Source organism: Lissotriton vulgaris, chromosome 5, assembly GCF_964263255.1.
Source record: "Lissotriton vulgaris chromosome 5, aLisVul1.2, whole genome shotgun sequence".
Taxonomy (NCBI): domain Eukaryota; kingdom Metazoa; phylum Chordata; class Amphibia; order Caudata; family Salamandridae; genus Lissotriton; species Lissotriton vulgaris.
Genome location: NC_141693.1, coordinates 1,733,673,733 through 1,733,692,758, shown reverse-complemented (window position 1 = coordinate 1,733,692,758; position 19,026 = coordinate 1,733,673,733). Strand labels below are relative to the sequence as shown.

Genomic DNA, 19,026 nt, shown 5'->3' with positions numbered 1-19,026 from the left:
CAGTGTGCATGCAATAACAATTTTTTCCTCAACCCTGATGGAGGTACAAGTCTCGCTCCACGTGTCAGCATGCCATCAGTTATAGATAATTCCTCAGAAACAAGAGACCAAGGTTTATCCAAACGCTTGTTTTCTCTCAACATACCCATCACCTTAACTAACACCTCATCTTTTTCCAGTTCATTTTTCCACTCATTCTCCTCAACAACACCTTCCGTAATTTCACAGACATTAATACCATCATCCTCCTCTTCAATCGCATCCTCAGCATACACTTTATCTCTTTTCACCAATCTAGAGAAACAATCAGCAGACTTATTAGAAACACCAGGTATGTACCACACCTCAAAATCAAACTCCTGCAAAGAAATAATCCATCTCCTAATCGTAGACAAGATAGAATCCAAACCTTTCTTACAAAAAACCTCTTTTAATGGCTTGTGATCTGACATGACCATGATCTTAGTGCCCCAAATTAAGTTTTTAAATTTTCTCAAAGCCCAGAAAATCGCTAATGACTCTTTCTCAATAACCGAGTAATTCAACTCTGGTCCTCTAAGACATCTTGAAGCACAAGCAATGAGAGAATCATTACCCTGTTTACTTTGAACTAAAACCGAACCAAGACCTTTATCACTAGCATCTGTAAATAAATATGTCGGCAAACCTGGAACAAATGCATGAAGACATGAAGACATGGAGCTTTCTTCAATTCATCTTTAATTTCTTCAAACTCTTTCTTACATTCACTTGACCATTCAAAAACCACACTTTTTGCAGTAAGTCTTCTCATATTCTTAGTTTTATCAGCAAAATGCATGATGTATTTCCCATAAAAGTCCACCATACCAAGAAAAGACAGAGACTCCTTATTAGCTGGCTCAGCCATATTATCAATAGATTCAACTAAATCACTTTTTGGAAAAACACCTTCACTCTTAATACAATGCCCAAGATAATTCACTTTTTCCATACCAAACTTACACTTCTCTTTCTTAAGTGACAAACCAGCTTCACTCAACCTCTCTAAAACTGTACATACACGTTCATTATGCTCAAACATATTAGCTCCATAAATTAACAAATCATCTTGATAACACTTTACACCACAAAGACCTTTGAGAATACTCGCCATAATGCGTTGGAATACTGAAGCAGCTGAAACCAGCCCAAAGGTCATCCTTTTAAATTTAAATGTGCCCATTTGAGTAATAAAGGCTGTTAACTCCTGACAAGACACATCTAATTCTACCTGGTGGTAGGCAGAAGCTAAATCTAAGGTGGTAAAATACCTCGCTCCTTCCAAAGTGCCTACAATTTCTTCAATATTTGGCAAAGGGAACCTGTCCACGACGACCTCCTTATTTAAGGCACGTAAATCTATGCATAAGCGAATCTCGCCAGAGGGTTTCTTAGCTATAACAATGGGTGCTAACCATTCTGTAGCTTCTACAGGCTCTATAATCTGATTCTCAATAAGTTTATCAATTTCCTTCTGTACCTTTTCTTGTTCACCCAAAGGAATTCTTCTTACTTTTGCTATAATAGGAACTGCATTTTTCTTTAATTTGATACAATGTTTGTAACCTTTTAAACATCCCAAATTCTCATTAAATACACAAGGAAATTTACCTGCAAACATTGAAGACAAATCCTCCACCTCCTGTATCTGTACTTGAGGTGAAGCATTGGGATTAAGTTTAACCCCTAGATCACGTTGATGTTTCCAACCAAGTAGTGCATCACCTTGTTTGGTTACATAAACTTTCCCAGGAATGATATGACTTCCCAACTCTATGGTAGCCACAAAATAACCCAACAATTTGATGGGTTTCTTTCCATAACCCAAAGGTAAAATGTCACTTCTTAGGAGCTTAAAATTTTTTCCAAAATTTTTATATAATAAAGTTTCATCAATCATTGTAATCTGCGAGCAGGAATCAAATTTAAACTCAATTAATGCATCATCAACTTTTACTAAATGTGATGGGTGTTCTAGAGGGCTTCCATTAACTTGAAAAGTCAGTCTTTACATGAGGTTGAGACCATTTTCTATTAGTACCCTCCCTTTTATTGATTTTAGTTCTACAACATTTCGAGAAATGCCCCCTCTTACCACAACTATTGCACATAGATTTCAAAGCAGGACAAATAGGAGAGTTCGCCAAATGACCAAAATTTCCACATCTAAAACAGGAAAACTTGTTATTAACATTCGTGACATTAGAATTAGAGTTACTCAACGCAGAATCATTTTTATCTATGGTTACTTTCTCTTCTTTTTTTACTTGACAAATTACTTCCTCTTCTTTTGATTCATTTTTATTTTCTGAGTCCGTCGTCTTTTCTTTTTCCCCTTTCAATTCATCCACACATTTAGTCATGTGTTCAACTTGTTTCGCAATAACCAAAACTTTTTCCAATGGAGGTTCATCCTTTAACCAAAGTTCTTTCCGGATACTGTCATGTGCACATTTTAAAACAAACTGGTCTCTTATTCTTTCTTCCAACGTCTGACCAAATTTACAAGAGGAGGCCAATTTCCTTAACGCCGAGACATAGTCCTCCACAGACTCATCTTTTTTTCTGGCCTCTCTTTCCATTATTGTACTCAATCTGGGAAGATCATGTCGATCCAATTGTTCAATAGCTATTTCATATTCATGTAAGTTCCTTTGTTCTGACGTACTTAGTTCTGGTAAATGTTCTAATACATCTTGACCTTCACCTCCCAAGCAATTTAGTAATAATGAATGTTTTCTTTCAGCACTTCAGTTCGTGCCGCACACTCTTGCATAGTTAGCAAATATTTTCTTCCACTTCTGCCATTTTACATTCGGCTCTCCTGGACTCGTTAGAAAAAATGCTGGCTGAGTTACATTTTACATTTTCCTTTGATTTCCTTTTTTCTTTAAACGTATATTTTTTTTAAAACTTGTAACAAGAAATAAAAAAAAAACTAATTTATACTCATGAAAAAAAAACTATTTGTTTTTATAGTGTCTATCCATATATTTTATATCTCACTTCTTTTCCTTCAACATAAGGACTAATATGTTTTTTATTTAACTTGGAGATAGATTTTTAAGATTATATCTCTATTGGCCTTAAAGCTTTTGTCCACTCACAATGCGTGTAACAACATTCTTTTAACAAGCAGTAGAAAACAAGAATGTTTCATCAAAAGGAGAACAATAAAAGACAGTCTCCTGGCAATGCAGCGCAAAAATGATGTTCTTTCAGAACAAAGAATGTACCATTGTTACGCATCGAACATTGCCTTCTCCTTCTCCGTGTAAATTGACTTTTTTTTTCCTCTTAGTAAAGCGTAGTGCGTCACAATGATTGACAACCAGCTGCTAGCGTAGCGCGTCACTGACACGCATACGCTAATGTGAAAGGAAACTCTTCCGTGCTTGGTGAAACGCACACGCGAGCAAAGTAAAACGTCACCGGCACGCAAAGCGGTTGGGATGATTTCTCCTGACTTTTCCAAATAAAGCCTAGAAAAGCCCTTTTAAGGCCTCCCACCACACTCCTCACCGTGTAATAATCTCTTTTTCGCTGAAAATGAAGAATCAGCCGCTGGGAAGACGGCGCTTCCTTCAAAATTCTTCGGCCGCTGGAGGAGTGATGGGATAGACGAATAGGCTTCGTATTGAGGTAGAAGAGGTTCACTTCCGATCGTCGCCAAATATATGTGGTGTTTACCACATGAAAGATGAAAGACAAGGAATGAAGAGTTGAGAGGTAAGATTTATTTAACCTCAGCCACAAACAGCTCTAGCTCAACTGTCCAGAATCTACAGATGAACATTCTCTGTGCAAGGAATGTTACTCACACAGAATTCTGCATTCTATTAAAGAACATAGGCATAACATGGAAAACATACAAAGCTTACCATTACACCGGGAGGGAGGATCAGCTGGGTGGCGGGAGCGGGGCGGCGAATGGGCTGGCGGAGGCGGGGCTGCAGGGAAGGCAGCGGCGGGAAGAGTCTGGGGCAGGCGGGAGGGCGGGCGGCTCAGCGCCGGCTGGGTCGTCCGAGGCAGAGAAAAAGAAGCTGCAAAAGCAGGAAGCGTGGAGGCTACCTAGAATGTAGTAGGCAGCAGTGGAGCGTGGGGGCGACCTAGCCAGGTCCCAGGCTCAGCGGTCGCTCCCTACCAGGTCAGCGCGGTCCCCTTAAGTAAGGAGCCGGGAGGGAGGATCAGCTGGGTGGCGGGAGCGGGGCGGCGAATGGGCTGGCGGGGGGCGGGCCGCAGGGAAGGCAGCGATGGGAAGAGTCTGGGGCGGGCGGGCGGCTCAGCGGCGGATGGGTCGTCCGAGTCAGAGAAAAAAGTAAGCGGCAAATGCAGGAAGCATGGAGGCTACCTAGAAGGTAGTAGGCAGCAGAGGAGCGTGGGGGCGACCTAGCCTGGTCCCAGGCTCAGCCGTCGCAACATTTATCGATCAGTGACCTTGAATTTCTGACCAATCTCACAGTGACATCCATCGGGGCAACTTTTTCCCACTTGAGTGAATGACCGTTTATTTTATCTAGTGTCAGGTTATTTTGACCAAGAATGCTCATAAAATCATACCTAAGACATTTCTGTGGAATTTTTAATGTGATGCTATTTGAATAGTGATTACTAATGGTGATGTTGTGGGTCTTACAATTCAATATTTGGGGTCCGGCTTTGGAGGACATAAAAATAAAATTAATTATACTTAACCTTCCTCTACCATTGAAGGTCGAAATAAGAGGTATGGTTGGATTTACCATATCATTGACAAGGGCAAGGTCTAAGCCACAAAAAGTTTTGTTCAAGCAGTCCCCAACTAGAGTGTGAGGGAAATGGGTTACCGGGTTATCGTGTTCATCCACAACACCACAGAGTGTATTTATACTATGATTGCATAAGATTTGATTAAAGTCCCTTCCCCATATTATTACCTCTTCTTTAGTGGCTTTGTTTAATAGGTCCTGGAGGGTAAAAAATATGTCTTTTATGTTTTTTATTAAATCATCTGGGGGAAGATTATTGTAGAAATTCACCATTAAGAGATCATTAGTTTTACTCTGATGTAGAGCGAGTATTTGGAAATATACTTCTATTTTAATGGGAATTATTTTCATGATCTGCAAAGGTTTGGACACAAAGATGGTCAGTCCACCTTTTGCTCTGCCAGAGGGTGATGGTCGTGCGGGGGAAAAGTACGTTTTATATCCCTCTATATGTATTTCAGATGTCGCCCATGTTTCTTGCAGACACAAGATACTGAAATTATGGGCAAAATCTAGCCAGATGTCATTCACCACCTTAGCACGCAAGCCTGAAACGTTCCAATATAATATTTTCAGGGAGGGTTTTTCCTTATTGATTAGATTTTCAGAGTCTAGGCCCATACTTTCTTCATAGTGACAAAACTGGGTCATAGTGGGCAAAGTCTCTTCACTATCAGTAATGCCTTGATCCAAATTGACTAGATGTTCAGTAGGGGCATAGGTGTTAGGCATTGCATTTGTAATCGAGCCCTCAGACTCAAGTCAGTCCACCCTCTCCAGCTCAGAGAGCTTGTCAAAGTAATTGAAAGTCGGGATGTTATATCTAGGTCTAGTCCCCTCCAGTAATTCCATATTCAATACACCCCCTTGACCCACGACTGTTGATGATGGGCGGGGGCATTGAGGATAGAAAAAACTAAAATCTTTAGTGTGGATTCCACTTTCAACAAAGTGAATAGGCCAGTTACATATGTGGTGAACCACCCGTCTATCCCTGAAATTGATGACAATGCAGTCCCCCGGGAGATCTTCTCTTCTGTGTCCCACCCAACGTAATCTCCTGGCAAATAAGATTTCCCCACTGACGTTTAAGGGGAGTGGCCTGTTGTTTAGCCAGTAGGCAACTTTGTTTCTTAGCTCTGGATAAGTTTCTGATTTTTCTCGGCCTAACTCCGGGACACCAGCTAGCACTACAGTGTATGGAGCTGATTGTGGAAGTAGGTCAATATGAGGGAATATCCTCTTTGCTTTAGGAGCTATGGGTAAGTCCTTACCTGCATGGATATTTGTATTCTCCTGTCCCACATGTTCTGTGACCTTAAGCGAACCACTCTCACCTATTTGCACATCCTCGCCTTCGACCTCCCTCAAGTCCCTCAGAGAAATCCTACCATTCTTCTCAGTGTGATTCATTCGTTGGGCAGGTAAAGGTCTGGGGGCAGTTGGTGACTGGGTTATGTTATTGGAAACACTATTTTGGGCTCTGGGACATGTTTGGGATTCCATGGCCTTGTTTTAGATACCATCCGCAAGTTGCCTTAGGGTATTGGAGCTAGATATCGTTACTTGCTCTAGGTGATCAATCTTTTCACAAATCCGCTTTACCCTTTCAAAAAGTGGGGCCATTAGGGATTTCATGAGATGTTCAACTTTGTCCATGAGCCCCTCATTGTATGACAAAAGTGATAAAGGGGAAACAGATTTTTCTGCTGTTAAACGTTTAGTGAGGGGGTACTAGTCGGTGTGAAGGTCGGGGGTAAGGGATCTTCTGGCTGTTTTAACTCCACTTTTGGATGTTTTGGGGGTTATCAATTTTTGCGGTTTTTGGGCATCTTCCCCTCTGTCTGGTCCCACCGCATTTCCTTTTGTTTACAGAGCCTTGCCCTTGGGCTGTTACCACTGATTCTACGTTTTCTTTAGGTTTTATTGGAAGAAGCATTAGAGACTCGTTAGATGTAATATCTAGGAGTAATTCCAGGCTTGAGTCAGTATTGCTATTCTCCCTGATAATATTTAAGTTTGGAGACGCCTCGATTGAACGGTCTGTTCTGATTCCCCCAGTGGTCCCAACATTGGGTGTTAGACTCCCATGTATCGTTGGGGATGTAGCTGTTTCTATGGGGCCCAAGGAGGAACGTTTATTTAGAAGGGGTTCCAAAGAGAGGCGATGCTCAGCAATGGCGATTTCTTTTTCCAGCGCTGATCTGGCCCTGGTTAAGAACTGGTCCAGGGTACCAGTAACATTCCCCCCCTTTACGTGGCATTTTAACCCCGTCTTCAATTAGCAAATAATTTCAACACAATCTAGGTTGAACTGTGTGTCCAAATCAAATGTCACGGGTGAACAGACATTTAAATAGGGCAGTGAAAGATGTAAAGTCTTACGATAAAGTCCAGGTGGCAGATGGAAGTTGGGTGGCCCATCCCAGCCTGCTTCGGGCTGTGACGGGCTAGGACGGGCCCGGACGGGCCCAACCTTGGCCGGGCTTAGCCCGGCTAGTCCTGCGACGCGGAGGAAGCAGCGATGTTTTTAGCGCCTCCGGGCGCGGAATTGGGCGTGGGTGGGCGGGGCAGAGTCTCCAAGGATTCTGGGGGTTGTAGTCCCCCCGCTCGGCGGCCGCTTGGTGGAACTGTAGGCGGCAGCGGGGGGGGGGACAGCAACCAGGGACACGGCGCGCGCACAGCGCAAGAACAAGCAGCTTAAAAGGGGCTTTAGTTTGCAGACAGGACTCCAGCGTAGGTAAGCGGCTCTCTGGCAATGTCTCCCGCTCCACCTAGGAAGCAGCGATGTTTTAAGTGCCTCCGGGCGCGGAAGTAGGCGTGGGTGGGCGGGGCAGAGTCTCCAAGGATCCTGGGGGTTTTAGTCCCCCCGCTCACAGAGCAAGAACAAGCAGCTTAAAAGGGGCTTTAGTTTGCAGACAGGACTCCAGCGTAGGTAAGCAGCTCTCCGGCAATGTCTTAGACTCATTAGTGTTAGCAAAAGCTCGAAAGCGAGCTAATTCACAAACAGGAGATGCTCCCCCTCCTGACAAAGAGTCAAAGATACTAGAAGCCTCAGGCAAAAGAGTGGCATCCCAAGCAGAAAATACTTGGAGAATTGCAAACACACAGGCTCTATTAGCACAACATGATAGAGCACATTGTGACCAGCTGGAAGGTTTACTACAACACCTCCCAGAACCCTTTAAAACTAAAGCTAACGACCTAATACAGGAAGGCACATTTATAACAAATGCTTCCATTAAATGTGCACTTGACGCAGCTGACACAGCAGCTAGGTCCATCAACACTAGCGTATTACTACGCCTGCATGTGTGGCTATGCATTTCCGGATTTAAGAATGAAGTGCAGTCAACCATCCTCAACCAGCCAGCTAACCAAGACTTTCTGTTTGGCCCTGCAGTAGATACCATCTTAGAGAAGATGAAAAAAGATACCGATACTGCTAAGTCTATGTGCGCACTTCAGTTTCAACAATCTAGAAGTTCCTTTCGCCGCTCCTCCTTTCGAGGCTCAGATAGAGGCAACACATCCCAAACTTCCTCTACATTCAAAAGTAATACCCAGAGCACCTTTAATAAAGGCTCCAACAGAGGAGGTTATAGAGGCATTAATAACCAGGGCAGAGGACGTGGCGGCAACAACACCAGAGCCTCCACCGCCACCAAACAGTGACTAACACAATTCCTACCAGTCTGGAACGCAATTACCACAGACAGGTGGGTGAGACAAATTATCCAGTATGGTTATTGCCTGGAACTCACTTCTACTCCACCCAACATACCACCCAAACACCGTTCTATGTCTAAAGAACACATCATGCTGTTACAACAAGAGGTAACATCCATGCTAGAAAAGGGAGCCATAGAGCCAGTCCCTTTTCAACACCAAGGGACAGGAGTATACTCCCTATACTTCCTTATTCCCAAAAAGGACGGGTCCTTCAGACCAATAATGGACCTCAGACCTCTGAACCAATACATACTCTCAGAGCATTTCCATATGATCACTCTTCAACAAGTACTCCCGTTACTCCAACAAGGCGACTTCCTCGCTACATTAGACCTCAAGGATGCATACTTTCACATACCTATACATCCAGCTTACAGGAAATACCTCAGGTTCACAATAGAAGGTCAACACTATCAATTCAAAGTTCTCCCCTTCGGGGGAACTACAGCACAAAGGGTTTTTACAAAATGCCTAGCAGTAGTAGCAGCACACCTCAGAAGGCAACACATCCATGTGTTCCCCTACCTGGACGATTGGCTCATAAAAGCCAACTCATACGCACAGTGTGCAAACCACACATCTCAGACAATCCAGCTGCTGCACAGTCTGGGATTTTCTATAAATTACCTAAAATCACATCTGCAGCCCTCCCTCATACAACAATATCTGGGAGCAACAATAGATACCTCCGTGGCAAAAGCATATCCAAATCCAGCCAGGATAGCCAACATGCAGTCTCTAATTCAAAGATTTCACCCACAACACTCCTTGCCAGCTCGAGTGTTCATGCAGCTTATAGGCATGATGGCCTCCTGCATATTCATTGTCCCTCATACCCGACTTCAAATGCGTCCATTGCAAGAATGCCTAGCACGGCAGTGGAACCAAGCTCAAGGACAACTAAAAGACCTAGTGTTGGTAGACAGTCGCACTTACAACTCTCTGCTGTGGTGGAACCCACAAAACCTTTCCAAGAGGCACTGTTCCAAGAGCCGGTTCCACAGGTAGTGCTAACAGCGGACGCATCACTGACAGGTTGGGGAGCCCACCTACTTCAATACACAGTCCAAGGGCTCTGGACAGTCAAGCAGAAGACACTGCATATAAACCACTTAGAGTTGCTAGCAGTATTTCTAGCAATGAAAGCCTTCCAGAAATACTTGTACAACAAGGCTGTATTAATACGGATGGACAACATGACAGCCCTGTACTACATCCAGAAACAGGGAGGCACACACTCTCCGCAGCTGTCTCACCTAGCACAGAGCATATGGAGGTGGGCATTTCCAAAAAACATCTTTCTCCTGGCAGAACACCTCCCAGGAATAGACAATCAGATCGCAGCTCTACTAAGCAGACACAGCCAACAGATACACAAATGGGAAATTCACCCTCCAGTCCTCCAACCATTCTTCAAAAAGTGGGGGCATCCAGAGAGAGATCTCTTTGCCACAAAAGAAAACTCAATATGCCAATCCTTTGCCGCCATGTTCCCACACCCGTTGTCACAGGGCAATGCGATATGGATGAACTGGTCCGGCAGATTTGCGTACGCTTTTCCGCCAACCCCACTGATTCCATTAGTGGCACGCAAACTAAAGCAACAGTCCCTCACAATGATCCAGGTTGCTCCCACATGGGCAAGACAGCCATTGTACACAACACTCTTAGAACTCTCAGTAGTTCCACACCAAAGACTGCGCCTATCGCCACAGCTGTTAACGCAGAACCATGGAGAAATCCGGCACCTAGATCCCAATCAGATGAACCTAGCGATCTGGCTCCTGAAGTCTTGGAGTTCGGATATCTTAACTTGCCTCCAGACTGTATGAACATTATCAAGGAAGCAAGATGCCCAACTACTAGAGCATGCTATGCAGCTAAATGGAAAAGATTTGTAATTTACTGTAATAATAACCAAATCAATCCATTAGATGCCTCCATCCAAAACATAATCTGTTACTTGTTACATCTGCAAAGATGCAATCTAGCATACTCTTCCATAAGGCTACACCTTGCTGCTATAGCAGCATATCTCCAAAACAGACAACACCTGTCCCTGTTCAGAATACCACCTATCAAAGCTTTTACGGAGGAACTTAAAAGAAGTATCCTTTCAAGACATCCACCTTCGCCAGTCTGGAACTTAAACGTAGTACTTACCAGACTTATGGGGCCACCTTTCGAACCACTCCATTCGTGTGAATTACAATTCCTAACATGGAAAGTGGCATTTTTAGTTGCCATTACCTCCCTCAGGCGAGTAAGTGAGCTACAAGCACTAACAATTCAAGAACCTTTCATGCAAATACATCATAATATGGTAGTGCTCCGTACTCACCCTAAGTTCATGCCAAAAGTTATGTCCATGTTCCATATCAATCAGTCAATAGATTTGCCAGTTTTCTTCCAAAACCCGCAGTCAGTGGCTGAGAGCCCTACACACACTAGATGTAAAAAGAGCTCTGTTATATTACGTTGACAGAACTAAAGCTTTCAGAAAGACAAAACAACTATTTGTTGCTTTTGCTCCACAACATAAGGGTAACCCTATTTCAGAAACAGGAATAGCCAGATGGATAGTTAAGTGCATTCAGATATGCTATCAAAAGTCCAAGCGCACTCTTAACAGTTCTCCCTAAAGCCCACTCAACGCGCAAAATGGGGGCATCCATGGCTTTCCTAGGAAATATTCCACTAGAAGACATATGTAGGGCGGCTACATGGTCTACCATACACACTTTCACTAAACACTACTGTGTAGACGTGTAAGCAAAGCAACAAGCTGCCGTAGGACAGGCTGTCCTCAAAACTCTTTTTCAAACTGCTGCAGCTAGTACAGGTGACCACCGCTAGAGGAGATACTGCTATACAATCTATGCTAAGATATGAATTCAGCAGCCCACATGCCTCGAACGGAAAATGCTACTTACCAGTATGCATCTGTTCTTGGTATGTAGTGCTGCTGACATTCATATCGCCCACCCTCCTCCCCGGTGCCTGTCACAGCTGCAGTAATTCTTTCTACATACATTTACATGGTCATCTCTTACTTTTCTGTACTCCATCTTTGCCACAATGGCGAAAAACAATCTGAAGATGGAGAAGATGCCCATGCGCACTATAGTCCAGGGGAGGTGTCGCCTATCTCGTGATACTTCGAAGACTCTTCCAGGACAAAAAAGTGCAAACATCCGGACCCAACACTAGGTGGCAATCTATGCTAAGATATGAATGTCAGCAGCCCTACATGCCAAGAACAGATGCATACTGGTAAGTAGCATTTTCCTTTAATAGTATGAATTGCAGCAAAATTAAGAAAATGGATAACTCGTTCAAACATTATAAAATAATTGCAATTGACCCACAAATAGCCTTTGTCCAGAGAAAAACTATCAGTAGTAAGCCTGGTATCAAAAATAGCTTCTGGATGGCAGCAGCCACCAAGGATGTACAATAGAAACTCATAGAAAGCTCAGTCATCACACACTGGCATAGCTGAAGAGTCATTCCTCTGTAGCTGCAAGCGACCTTCAAGTGCAGATGTGCATACTATGTTCTTTCACACTGTATCCTTGTAGGTTTGTGTCTCTAATCCTAAAAACCGCTGATCAGGCACACAAGGGTTCCAAGGATGGTTCCCTTTTTTCAGCCGATACACAAAATAATTCCACCTGCTATCTACGAGAGTCCCCTTGACAGCCTACTCTAGACTCTAGACGATCTCACAATCCAGCCAGCGTAGCATTAAAGCCTTAATGGAAGGTCTCAAAAGGGGCATCCAACCCGCCTCAATCTGGAATCTTAACATAGTCCTCAAAAGACATAAGGGTACCCCTTTTGAATCCATACACTCTTGGCTTCTCCAGTACCTCTCCTTGAAAGTGGCCTTCCTTGTTGCAATAAGTTTTCTTAGAAACATTAGTGGTTTGCAGCGTTCACAATATGGAAACCCTTCGTTCAGGTTCACAAGGACAGGGTAGTACTCCGAACTAAGCTTAAGTCCTTTCCTGGGGTGGTTTTCCCTTTTCACCTAAACCAAACAACAGATGTCTCAGTTTTCTTCCCCAACCAAACTCGGTAGCAGAGAGAGCTGTCAACACCCTAGAAGTTAAAACATGCTCTTATGTATTATATCAACAGAACCAAGTCTTTCTATAAAGCAGACCAGCTATTCGTAGGCTTTGCAAAACCTCACTAGGGCCAGCCTTATCTATAGCAGGCATTGCTAGAAGGATAGTCGAGTGAATCCAAACTTGCTGTCATAAAACCAAGAGAACCCTCCCTGTCACACCCAGGGTGCACTCTTCACAAAAAAGGCTGCAAATATGGCCATGCAAAATATTTTCCTTGGTCGACATATGTAAAATCGCTTCATATTCAACCCCAAACATGTTCACTATTCACTGTTGTGTGGATATCCTAGTCAGACAAAAAGCTATGGTTGGCCAGACAGTCCTATGGAGCGTATTTGACAACTCTGCATCATCCACATGCTAGCCACCGCTTAGAGAAGGGTACTGGTTTACAGCCTATGCAGAGCAAGTGTATCTACAGCAATACATGCTATGAGCAGAAAATGTTACTTACCCTTGAAGCATCTGTTCATGGTGTGTAGTGCTGTAGATCCAAATGCATCCACCCTACTACCTGAAGCATGTGGCTCTGATCACAGATCTCTTTTCTTTCTTAATAAAGTTCCTTTTTGCAATACATATGTGTACCACATTGTGTTCACTCACACTCCATACTACTTTCGCCGGCTGTGCGATAAACAGTCTAACATAGTCGGTGCCCATGTGCATTGCCAACTAAAAGAGAAGTCACCCTGTACTTCGTGTCTAGAAAGTCTTCTTCAAAGAAAACTGCTTGCAAACGTCCGAGCCCAACACTAGATGCAGAGCACGTGAATCTACAGCACTACTTGCTATGAACAGATGCTTACAGGGTAGGTAACTTTTTCCATATATATTCCACTGCATGCCGCTCCACTTTACGGTAATTTACTCTACGCGACTCCATTGTATGAAAGTCTCCTCCACTCTATAAAAGTCTACGACACTTGATGGCACTCTGCAACTTTCTGCTTCCCTCTTTCCCCATACTATTCATTGTCCAGCACTCTATTCCACTATATTGTACTTTGTTATTCAACACAGCACTCCACTCTACTGTACGAGACCCCACTCCACTTTATAACAGTTTAGTACCTATGCTGTCAGTGCATTCCACTCTGACACACCAATACAATCTATCATACTTCACACTGTTACACCACTCCACTCTTCTCCACTGTACTAGACTTTATCTCTCTGTACTTTACTGTACAACAATCCACTCTATGCAGCTCAAATGTTTCACACAACTACTGTAATCCATGCAACTCCACTCTGCAACACCCTGCTATGCGGTCTGCCACTCTGACACTTTACTCCTGACTATACCCCGCCACTCCACTGTACAACACTGTACTATACTTTATGCCACTGTACAACACTCTACTCCACTCTACGATACTCTGGTCCACTATACAACACTGTATGCAACTCTTGGAATGTCACTGCACCCCACGTTGCTCCACTCTACTCTGACACAAGACTCCAGTTTACTCCACTACTCCACTGTACGCCTCTCCAAGCCACTCAATGTTATTGTACTCTATAACTCTGTTTGCCAATCCACTGTACACACTCTGCAACACTGTACTGTACACCACTCCACTCAGCAAAAATAAACTCGACTGTGCCACCCTACTCTACTGTAGTCAACATCACTTTCCAATACTGTATCACACCCCACTACACTCTACTGTACAACACATTACTCAAATGTATGACACTTTGCTTGACTGTATGCTGTGCCACTTCACTCCACTGCACTCCATGCCACTACAGTCTGACACGCCACTCCACTCTGACACTACTCCACTCTACACTAACTTACTCCAGTGTACTCCACTCCACTATACTCCTTTCTTATCCAAATTTTCGCTACTGTACCATTCTCTGCTCCACGTCGCTCTACTGTCTGACTCTCTAAACCGCTGAATGGAACTCTGCTGTACAAAATAGTACTTACATTCTGTGCCACTTTGACAAGCTACTCCACTCTATGCCCATCCACTGTACGCTACTGTACTACACTGTATGACACACACCGATACGCCACTCAATTCTCTCTTCACTATAAGACACGACACTCCAGTCTACGACACTCTCCTACACTATACTCTGACACTCCTCTTGACGACACTCCAATGTATGGCACTCCACACTGCGATTTGAAACACACTTTTTTATTTAAAAATGAAAACCATTAACATACAATGGAAAAAATAAACTTTAAGTGTAATTTATGATAATTTATAGTCCTAAATACCATGTTTTTGTTTTTCTACAAACCCTACTTAAAGTATACAAACATTAAAAATTGTAAAGTAATATTTATAACTTCAATTTATAATTGAGGCACCTCCTTGAATCACTAGAAGTCGTGCACCGCCAAACACACTCGTCACCTTACTTGAAACACTACAGGACACATGTGACATTATTGGAAATAGCGATTCCCTAATTGCGATTTTCTGTGAATCTCAATTTGGTAATTGCTATTCCTAATGTATGAAACTCCATGATTTTATTTAGCTATTCCTAGTGGGTCGCAAACCAACCTATGTCATGAAATTATTGAGGTAGGTCACAATTTGCGACCCATTAGGAATCGCTAAAATCACAGGGAGTCCGCCTTAAAGGAAAATGGGTAGCGCTACCAATGCCAAAGAGGAAGGGCTCCCTTAGGGTTCCCTTTCCATTTGCAATTGGGTTAGCACCTACTTGAAACAGGTGGTAAAATGCAAATGTTTTGCAACCACATTTCAGTCTCAAAACATTCATACATACCACTGTTATTCGGTATTAGGAAAGGACGCCCTAAACACGCCCCTTCCTAATTTCGAATCAGTATGGACTCGCAAATTGGAATTCATACATACCAAAATTTCTTTTGCTGGTCGCAAATGGCCCGATTCTATGAATCAGGTCATTTGCTACCGACAAAATGCATGATACCTATGGCCCTACATTAACTATAACTCATGCATTTTCCATGCACTGTTTATACCCTTGCATACTAATAGCACGTGAAATCATAGCATTCATAATGACACTTATAACTTCTCAAATTACATTATTTGTCAAAACACAGTGCATGGTAGAGTCGCGTGTTATAGTTAGTGTTGTCTAATTAGCGAGCTGAAAAGAGTGTGAAATGAGGTCCGCTACTTATGATAATTTGAAGGGGGTAGATAAATTGTAAATTAAAGTTATAACTATAACTGTAGAATTTTTTAAATTTCTGTAGTTTAGACTTGGTTTGTATTGGGAAAATAAGTTGTCCTATCTATAACTAACCTTTAACCTTTGTTTTTTTCCCCCATTGTATATACACACATGCACGTTGGTAGACCATTTTTTTTCTTACGCGCCATTAGAAAAGTGATACACTGATCATTGTGGTGCGGCGTGTGTTGTGATGTTCTTTTTATGCATTGCATACTAAAACTGGTAAATGTTAGTAATTTTTTGGTTTTATGTTCGCTGAACAATAACTAACCTTTAGTAGTGTTTTTTCAGTGAATTTCTAGGTTTTTTATGATATACTGCATTCATCTGCCATTTTCCCATTTCACGGGTGCATGACTTTCAGTAGAGTTGAGGCATAAGCACGCAACTCCCACAGTTCGACAACCCTTATTGAGCATGAGTTTTGGTCACGGATTTTGCTGCAGGGGCCTAACCTTTGGTTGACCGTGCACCCTACCCTATATAAATAGAAGGCCAGGTAATTATATTTGGCCCTGTCCTTTAATCCCTCCCCCTTTGTCTTTTCTGAATTAGATCTGATATATCTACTTCAGGCTTAATTTGCTGTCTGACAAATTTCACGCACTACATCAGTAAAGTATCAGTTATTAGCAAATAATCATCTTCTTGCCCCCAGTTATTTTTGCTAACCCCACCACCTCAAGCAGACATATCAACAGAAAGGTGAACTTGCTAAACGCCTACCAAATTCTGTGCTGATTTACCAAACCGTGCCAAAAGAACTTAAATTATCGACACCCGATGGACGAACTGAAAAATGCCAAAAGTAACCTATACATGCAAAAGTTATAAGTAAGTGAAAGATTTTTTAACCCCTCCCCCTTACTAAATTTGCACACAATAAAAATACCTGCACTGAGGAAATTTGCTAACTGCCTACCACATTTCGTGGAGATTCCTTAAATTGCGCCAAAGTTATTGGGCAATTCATTTTTTTATGCCTCCTTGAACAATTAATCACACAAAAGGTGAAGGGAGGAATGCTTGCGAATAGTCTAACAACTGGCAATCACTCAAAGTAGCATTCCAACCTATTGTTTTTCGTCCCCTGTGCCACTCTATGCAAAGTGCCATATGCAGATCAGCTCAGACTTTGCTCATCATTGGAACTATCCATCCCAAGCTGCCAGATGAGGCCCTCTCCAGAAGGGAGCACAAGCAAATGGATGCCGGTTTAAGCCTGGTTAGGCCTCTGAGTGAGTTATAGCTTGGATCCTATTCCACAGAACATTTTCAGGTTCCTTGTTTGTAGGCGATTTTAACATGTTTCCTCAGGGTATTGGCGGAGGACTTCTTTAGTATTTGTATAGATGGATGACTTCTTGAGGCTGGGTATTGGTGGAGGGCTTCTTCAGGTTTTGTGTCAGTGGTGGTCTTCCTTTTGTTTGGTGTAGCTGAAAGGCATCCTCCTGTTCCTAAGGTTAATTATCTATGAAGAGTTGTCAGAAAGCAACCTACACGATTGTTCTTTTCCATTCAGTGTTAGCTGTCTTAGTTTTTAGGTCGAGCCTGGGCAGCTGTATTCGAGTCTGGACTTGAAGCCCGCCCACACTCTGCCCATATTTGTCATTGTCCTTCATAAATGCTGGCTTCTGGTTCGTTAATAGGTTTTAGTCCCTCCTTAGAACCGCCTTGTCTTCATTTGTAACCTCTCATGAGGACTGCCCCTTTTACTTCTGTTGTTACACAGTATGTCTTATTTAGTCTGCAAGCGCTATTTTCTTTGAGTTTCTCCTACTGCAAGCACGACCTGCTTTCCTGCAACTTTATTTATTTATTTATTTATTTATTTGTGAGTTTGTATAGCGCTGGAATCGACTCCAACTGGAGTATCTCTGCGCTTTGGTACCGGGTAAGATTACAACAGATGAGGAGATGAAAAAGAATGGAACTAGATCTTATTAGTAAAAAGCAGAGTTTTCAGTTGTTTTCTAAATTTTAGGTGATCTGTGCAAAGTTTGAGGGTCAGAGAAAGTTTGTTCCACAGTGTGGGTTCTGCAACAGATATGCAACTTTCAGCACGCCACGCGATTTCACTTTCCAAGCAGCCCGGGACAATGGTGGCCGCTTCTTTGAAATGAAATAGGTCTCGCAATTACAAGAGTTTGAGCTATTGGCATTGTAAATGCCTTTTATTTAAGTGTTAATTATCAAAACGATAAATAAAAGGCATTGCCATTTACAATACCATTAGCTTAAACTCTCGCAAATGCGAGACCAATTGCATTGTAAATGCTTGTTCACAATAACTCTAGGCTTCCACCACTGCTCTTTCGCCCTCAGCGTTGATATTTTATTACTGCACACATGCTTTAGATAATTATCTGCAATTTTAGAGCAATGTGGTAAAATATATAGACTGTGCCGCAGAAGGAAAAGCACATGAAGAAATACTACATAGTTGCACTATTCATTTCCAATGGTGGCCAAAGCTCCGTTTTGCAGCATGGAGTGTTAACATATATCTCGAAACGAGGGTTTACAATAACTCAAAGATTGATGTTTCTGTTTTTTCTTTTTTTTACATTACTTCAGCATTATAAATGAGGCAATTTGTCTTCTCTCTGCTTACCTGTCTCTCTTCATGTTCAGCGAATGTTTCACGCTTTCTGTTTCAGGGACTAGTTACGTTGTCCAGAGAGCAGAAACAAGCGAAGTGGGGAAAGAAGTTGTTTCGTATCCAAACAAGGATCTGAACTACTACTACGCAGGTAAAGTCTGATGATCTGGTACCAATCCAGTAACTACCCATAAATCTCTGCTTCCACTACTCGGGCACACGTACCCTTGATACAGTAACCACTGCCTCTGCGTCTCAAGGGCACTTAACACTGGCACTGTAACATGCTTCCTCAACAAACGCACACTCACCACTGGCACCGGTACAGCTTCCACTCCTCATTCACACTCACCATCGACAGAATAACCACTGCTTCTAACCAAGCACACTTATCACTGACATTCAGCATGCTTCATCTGCGCAAGCACACTCACTACTGGCACACATAGGTGCAGCCTGCACTCCACAGTCACACTGACATAGTGATCGCACACTCACTAGTGACACGGACACAGTGATCATGCTTCCTCAACATGCACACTCACCACTGATATAGTTTCAACTCCTCAAGTACACTCACCAC

At 42.8% G+C, this 19,026-nt stretch overlaps 1 protein-coding gene across 1 annotated transcript in view; it reads left to right on the top strand.

The window, feature by feature from the left end:
• ITGA3 (integrin subunit alpha 3) overlaps positions 1 to 19,026 on the top strand; it is a 366,625-nt gene that overhangs the window by 216,293 nt on the left and 131,306 nt on the right. The window contains exon 5 of the mRNA XM_086923967.1: positions 18,502 to 18,594. Coding sequence (XP_086780093.1) covers positions 18,502 to 18,594 — 93 coding nt within the window. The remainder of the gene's footprint in view (positions 1 to 18,501; positions 18,595 to 19,026) is intronic.